Source organism: Helobdella robusta (genome assembly GCF_000326865.2).
Source record: "Helobdella robusta unplaced genomic scaffold HELROscaffold_19, whole genome shotgun sequence".
Taxonomy (NCBI): domain Eukaryota; kingdom Metazoa; phylum Annelida; class Clitellata; order Rhynchobdellida; family Glossiphoniidae; genus Helobdella; species Helobdella robusta.
This window is the reverse complement of record NW_008704034.1, coordinates 2,252,263-2,259,800: the sequence shown is the minus strand read 5'-3', so window position 1 is coordinate 2,259,800 and position 7,538 is coordinate 2,252,263. Positions and strand designations below refer to the sequence as shown.

Here is a 7,538-nt window from a genome sequence, read left to right as displayed (position 1 = left end):
TTATATAAAATTGTTGATTTTATGCTCGCCCTTTTCAACAGGAACACGGCAAATTTTATGACAGAAGAAATTATAAACGTTGAAAGGCTAGATAATTTGCATGAATTACAAAAAATATCATTACTTTTCATAAAAATTTTCATCTATATATTTATGAAATTTTTTTATTTCTATTTAAATTTATGATGTAATAACAGTAGAGACATTATTTCAATCTTCTCAATCATGTCTAATGGAACGTTGTTACAACAAATGACAAAAACATTTTTCTGAATCCGAGTCTGATTTAGAAAATTTGGCCCCAAATTGATGGCCCGAAAATAATGAATGACACCCTTACCAGAAACCTGCCTCTTTCGATAATTATTGGTCTCCCGTTTGTCATAGTCCTCTTTATCTTCACCAACGTTTCCTATTTTACTGTGTTGAGTGTGGAGCAGATGGTTCAGTCTAACGCCGTTGCATTGGTTCGTTGGTGTTGTACGGTGGTTTTGTTGTTGTTGCTGGCGTTGTTGCTGGTTGTTGTCTCTTTTAGGGTATTTTTTTGCATTACGTTTTTTTTAACGTTGCTCTTTTGATTTTTTTTTCATTATTTCGTTTCAAATTTTGTTGTTGGTAATGTTAAATCGTGAATCCACTGAATAAAAATGTAAAAAAAAATTTAGTAGAGCAAATTGAACAGCACCACTTTTCAATTCTTAGTCATGGGCCGAGTACGTCATACCAAACATCAAATGGGTGGTGCCCATATTTGTGGCCCTCTCTTGTTTCGGGACTGCCAATGGCACCCTCTTCTCCGGTGGAAGGTTAATTGAGAGTAGATACAATTAAATTTAGTTGATATAGCGTCCTAGCGAACGTTGCACTAAACGACAGACTGGTGTACGCTGCAGCTCGAAACGATCATCTTCCTGGCATCCTTTCCATGGTTCACATTGAAAGATACACCCCCATTCCAGCCATCGTCATTAACGTTGGTTCAGTTACTTCAGATTTTATGTGTTTCTCATCACATCGTCATCAATTCACTGTCATCGCATCATCATTCACACGTTATTATGACGTCATCGTGACATGACAACAAAGGTCCTATGCGCCATCTTGTTATGTCTTCTCGGTAGCATCTCCACTCTCATTGACCTCCTCAGCTTCATCATGTGGATGTTCTACGGTCTCAACTTTCTGGCTGTCATCGTCTTCAGATTCAAGATGAAACACGTCAACAGGCCTGTCAGGGTTTAAATTTTTATCAAATTTCAAGACTACAGTAACAATTTTCAAAACAATTACATTGTTAAATCGCCTGGTACTGTCAAAGCAGTAACTTGGTTCGAATCCCACTCTATACTGTTCCCAGTTCATTCACAATCTCTACATCGCTAGTCCAAAAATACAATCACATATGTTCATATTTCAATTATTTGTGTTTGTTTAATAAATATTTTTCCTTTATTTTCCAGGTTCCATTAATATTACCAGTTGTAGCGTTCATATTTGCCGTGTGTCTTGTGGTCATTCCGTTGGTGGTCAGCCCGCAGACTGGCTACTTTTACGCCCTGGGGTTCATCGCCCTCGGCTACGTCGTCTACATTCCACTTGTTCATTTCAAATTGAAACTGCCATGTATGGGTGAGTGGAATGATTTCTTTTTTGTTCAAACTTTGAAAAGTTTAAACTTTTTTGTAAAATCCCAATTATTGTTGGTTTTTATGATTCGTAAATTACTCTATTAATTAGATAATACGCTATGCAGTTATTAGAATGACGTCATTCAAACATTCCGGATGTTTTAATTGGTTGATTGATTGATTGATTAACCCAGTGCTATCCAGTAAATTGGCTTCAGATTCGCCTTTGAAATATTTTATTTTCCCAACTTTTGCTCACCGCAGACTGCCTGACGACTTTCCTGCAGATGGTTCTGCAAGTTTTTACGCCAGATAAAATCGACACTTGATTCAATTATTTGATTAATTAATTTATTAATTAATTACCTATTTAATTTAATTGATTAATTATTTATTTATATATTTTAATTCAAAAATTGATCGATTATTTAGTTTATTCGAAAGTTCGAAAGTTTACATTTAAACTAATAAGCGAGTTATATAAATTTACTTATTTTAAGTTTTATATATATATACATATATATATATATATATACATATATTAATATATATATATATATATTATATAAATTAATAATATACGCAGATAGCTTATTTTGCTTGTGATCAATTTTTAAATTTATGAAGTCCCATGAATGTTTGACAAAAATAGAAATAACCTACGTAAGAAGCGTTTAATCCTAATTTAATTTGTTGTGATATTTTTAAAAATAGACGCATTAATAAAAAGAAATAAACACAAATTTATTATTCTTTCAAATTTTTTTCTTTAAACTAGTCCAACTTTTGGGGTGTCGATATTTGGAAAAAAAGCTGCAGGAAAATTGTGACATAATCTGAAATAGAAAAATGATAACTAAATAATTAGTTAATTGATCAACCAAATAATTTATTATTTAATTAATTGCTACTACTTAGAATTAATTTTCTAGTACATGAAATACCCCAGCACTGCTTATTTCATTGTGCATGTCGTCGCCATTCATACTATAAATACTTTTTTGCGACTAACACCAGAGCCAACGTCACAAATAAAAGTAGCAAAGCAAGTGTAACTTTTACTAAATTAGTTATAAACGAAGAATCGACACAGCATAACTCCACACAAAAATGGTTCGACTTACCCATGCACTTGGGGTAGAGTTTGAAATGAACGAAAGGAATGTAGAGCAAGTATCCGATGAGAATGAAGATGAAAGCGAATAGAAACTCGATCTGCGGTTCGGTCACAATCGGTACGATTACGATGAATATTGCCGCCAAAAAGACGAATATCGGTATAATCAAAGGAACCTACAAAGAAATTTAAAATAAAAGCTTGCTAATTGTCGAAATTCATCCATTCATTCTTTCATTCACTTTTTCATTCATTCACCGATATATTCATTTCTGAGCGATCCACCACACAACCAAACGACTTCTCAACTAACTCTGAAGGGCCTGTCTGCCTCCTTATAAGGATATCTGTAGCGGAAGATGATGATGGAAATCATGTTCATCCCGTAGAACATCCACTTTATGAAACTGACGAACGTTATGAGGGCTCCCACATTGCCAGGAATGACGAACAATATGGCGATCAGAGCCTTTGCATTATTATTATTATTATTATTGTCATTATTGTTATTATTTATAATTTTTTTCAACATTTGTTATAGGTGTCAACAAAAAACACATCACACATGTACATTGCAAACGATAGACTGCGTTGGGATATCGTTGCATTTGAATCCAGTCCCGACGACAGCAGTGCCAAGCGTCTTAACCACTACACCACCAACATTATTATTATAACATTACCATGAGAACGGAGGCTGGCACAGGCGTTAACCTCTCAACGTTGATCATGCCGAAGAACTTTGGTAGGTGGTCGTTCCTCGCCGCCACAAATATCAATCTGTGTGCGCGTGTGTGTGTGAGAGAGTGAGAGAAAGAGTGAGAGAGAGAGAAAGAAAGAGAGAGAGAGAGAGAGATAGAATGTTATACACCTTATATATCTGTTATTGATACCTGGATGTTGAGAAAAACGATCCGTTGGCTGATCCAAAAGCGGACATGGCAACAAAAATGGGAATTATCCATGCTACTTTGGGAATCACCCGATCCGCCCACGTCTGCAATAATAATTATTATGAAAATTATAATTAACAGAAATAATAATAATAATAAATAATAAATAATATTAATAATATTATAAAGTAACTCGAAAATCTGTGCATAAGAGCATGAATAAAAATAACAAGCGACCAGCACAGCAGACTCAACTGACTATAGCCACGGCTGTTGAGTCTATCATTTCTTGCATGGACATTACTGTGAAGTACGAAACATTGGTTAGGACGTAAACTCCTATGACAACCGGCACCCCTATTATGATGGCTAGTGGCAGGTTCCTGATGGTGGTAGTGATGATGATGATGGTGGTGGGGATGGTGATGATGGTGGTGGGGATGATGATGATGGTGATGATGATGATGATGATTTTTATTATTATTATACAAATTCAACCTTTGCGGATTTATAATTTCTTCCGTTATGAAATTTGCCGCATTCCTGGCGTGATAAGAAGTTAAAATAATAATCAAATAAACAACATCAAATGAAGATTAAACATCGAACTAATTTGACCGACCATCCGTCGAAAGCAAACATTCCACTATAGAATCCTAGGGCAATAACTCCGGGTTTCGTACTGGTTCCTTTAAATCCGGTAGACAGATATTCCGTGTATCCTGAATATCATTTGTGATAGTGGTGATATCATTTTCACGGTAGTAATGGTTTAGTGGTATATCATATTGTGATAATAATGACTTGGTGACGATGTGAGGGAAAATGATAGTCATGATATTATCTATAATAATGATAGTATTAATGTTATTTCATCAAGATTGATAAAAATACAAAATGATATTTACAATTAGACTAATATTAATGGAACGATATAATTAAATCGACCGTAAAAATAAGTCAAGCAAAGTCGAGAGAAACTGAATGAAATCTAGAAGAAAATAAAAACTGACAGACCAAGTGTTGTCAAATGTAAAACACAATAATAAACCCATCCAAACAAATCATTTGTAACCTTAGAAAAGTTTAACCTTGAAAAAGTTTGACGATTCCTCCAACGATGATGATGCCAAGCGCCAGAAGTTTGGCCACAGTGAATATGATTTGAATCTTAGATGCCAGCTTGCTGCTGTAGATGCTGATGGCTGCTAGAACAACTTTTGGGAAAAGAAAATGTTGGTGTTTGGTTAGGGGGTTTTGCCGCAACTAATTTATAAATGTCTGTCGTTGAATTTTTTTAATTTGCTCTCATTTTAAAACAATTTTTAAAATAAATAATTCGCATTTTCAGTATTTACAGATAATGAATAGTAAGACGTATTCAGCATTTTTAACGTAACTCAGGTTTGAAACGTAGTATTCTAGTTTTTTTCAAATAAATAAAAATGCTCAACTAACGAATCAAAGTAACAGCAAATAATTTCTTGAGAAGGCTGTTCACCTCACCACACCCATCCTCAAACAGTGGCGTCAGTAGGTACTCGCTGCACGTGATAGCGAGTGTGGCCATGGAGGCTGGCTTCAGGAGCAAGCCCCAACACCAGGCGAACATGTAGGCCACGACCTTTCCGTACGCTCTCATGAAAAATGCGTAGTCACCTCCGGATTCTTTCACCACGGATCCCATTTCGGCATAGCAAAGAGCGGCTTTTTTGAGTTTTGACAGTTGAGAGGTAGGTTCGTATTGCGTTTGGTTTGGTGTTGTGTGTTTTTCTTTTGTCTGTTGTTGGTCGATGCTTATTGTTTGGTTATTTTTTTTTGTTTTTTGTTTGGCTTATGTTATATTTTAGTTGATAACCAGTTTAGTTTTATGATGATTTTAAAAGTTTTTATTACGTACCTAGCATAGATACAATTCCACAGATAGTCCAACTGACGAGCGTGAATCCCACACTTCCTGAACCTTCCGCCACGCCTTTCGGAGATATGAAAATTCCAGATCCTGTGTGTGTGTGCGTGCATGTGTGTGTGTGTGTGTGTCTGTTTGTGTGTGTGCATATGTCTGTGTATTCATTATATACTTATATGCATACAGCAGTGTGTGTGTGTCTGTATGTTTGGAGGCATTTTTGACGTACATCTACAATCAACACTACCACACAATTTATTTTAACATATAAGAGTCAATATGTTTAATTGAATTTCTTGCCAGAAATTACCACATCAATGTATGCATTTGTATATTTTTCCATGAATTTCTTTTCTAAAAATACTTTTTTCAAATGAAATTTGTCATAAAGTTTGCAGAATTTTATGAGTCAGACCTATGATGGTCCCAACTATGAATGAAATGGCACCAGTAAGTGTGATGGTACGTGGGACTTGAACTGTCGAAATGTCGACTGTGGCTTTAAAATTGTCACCATTCGTTTCATCTAGATTTGTTGCTGTTGTTGTAGTTGTTGTTGCTGCTGCTGATGTTGTTGTTGATGTTGCTGTTGGTGTAATGTGTTTGTTAACGTTTGTGACTGTTGTATTGTTAGTGTAATCGTTGTCATTAATGTTGTTGTTGCCGTTGTTTTTGACATTGTTGCTATCTGAAAAATAAATAATTTTTTCTCTTAGAAGCATACAGTTGTTGAGTTGTTTTCAAATTTTTGATGTTCCTGTTCCAAGCATAAACGTTTTTACATTCAGTATTTAAAATTTCTCATAAATCGAATTTTTCAAAATTTCGAATTACTCGAACTAACCCATCTTCGATGTTACACAATAAACATTCCATAAAATAACTTGTTAAATTAATTAATTAAAAACTCAATTTTGAGAGAAAAAACAGTTATAAATAATATCAATAAACAATAATCGTACGAGTTCAGACAGCTGATTTCGCTAGCAAGAAACTAAAAATATTTAACTTAAATCAAGAGTTAAAAAGTGATAATACCAATATGACAAAAAGTAGTTATTATTATTATTAACATCATTATTGTTGTTGATTTGGTTGCTGTTGTTGTTGTTTATCTTGTTAATGATATTTTGTTGTTGTCCTGGTTGCTTGTTGTTGTTTATATTCTGCAATTTCAGTATAAATATAGATATTTATTTGGAAGAATAATCACAGGCTTATCTTAAATTGTTTATTATTATCAGCGCATTGTAATGCTGTCTTATCATTTTTTCTAGTGTCATAAATTTATAAATTATTTTTATTATTATCATTTATATTATTAGTAGTAGTGGTTGTAACAGCAGCTAACAACAGCAGCAGCAGAAGTAGTAGTGGTAGCAGAAGTAGTAGTAGTGGTAGCAGAAGTAGTAGTAGTGGTAGTTTTAGCAGAAGTAGTAGTGGTAGAAGTTGTAGAAGTTGTTGCTGTTGTTGTAGTTGTCAACAAAATCTAAAAACTCCATCTGCCGTATGTTTTTGTTGTATTTTTTTCTTTCTCAAGAACAACATCGAACAAAATAGTGATAAAAAATGAAGAACAGATTTAAAAAATAAAATAAAAATAACTTTCGTGTTTTATTTAGATATTGCAACGAATATTAATAAATAAATAAATGATAAATTAATTAATAATAAATTAATTAATTAATAAACAAACTTTTATATAGTATATATTATTTCACAAGGAATCATTTTTTTAATAAATAACAATGTAAATATAAGAAAGTGATTTTGACTAGTTCGGTACATGATGTGTATTGCCTAACTTTAAAAACATATAAGGTTGTTAATACAATAAAAAAAAGTTCAACTTGTTTTAAGTGACTAAAATATACAATGAGCAGATTGTGTGTGAGTTTTTATTTTTATGTTTGTATGTGTATGTGTGTGTGTGGGTGTGTGTATGTGTGTGTGGGTGTGTGTGTGTGTGTGGGTGTGTGTGTGTGTGTGTG

At 33.7% G+C, this 7,538-nt stretch overlaps 1 protein-coding gene across 1 annotated transcript; it reads right to left on the bottom strand.

The window, feature by feature from the left end:
- Positions 1–1,119: 1,119 nt before the first annotated feature.
- On the bottom strand, positions 1,120–6,400 carry HELRODRAFT_110971 (hypothetical protein). The gene is made up of 15 exons (XM_009016807.1): positions 6,392–6,400; positions 5,963–6,235; positions 5,539–5,640; positions 5,097–5,345; positions 4,730–4,855; positions 4,261–4,360; positions 4,137–4,181; positions 3,898–4,021; positions 3,639–3,742; positions 3,429–3,525; positions 3,059–3,214; positions 2,753–2,921; positions 1,893–2,464; positions 1,461–1,629; positions 1,120–1,236 (listed from the first exon to the last, which is right to left on the bottom strand). Exons 1-13 carry the CDS (start codon positions 6,393–6,395, stop codon positions 2,403–2,405), a joined length of 1,611 nt encoding a protein of 536 aa, XP_009015055.1. The 5' UTR covers positions 6,396–6,400; the 3' UTR covers positions 1,120–1,236; positions 1,461–1,629; positions 1,893–2,402.
- Between the last annotated feature and the right edge of the window lie 1,138 nt (positions 6,401–7,538).

Coding starts and splice junctions, on each gene's coding strand:
- HELRODRAFT_110971 (XM_009016807.1), bottom strand. Junction 5,641..5,962: donor CATAGTTGGGACCATCATAG/GTCTGACTCATA, acceptor ACACACACACAG/GATCTGGAATTTTCATATCT. Junction 4,856..5,096: donor ATTTGCTGTTACTTTGATTC/GTTAGTTGAGCA, acceptor TTTTCCCAAAAG/TTGTTCTAGCAGCCATCAGC.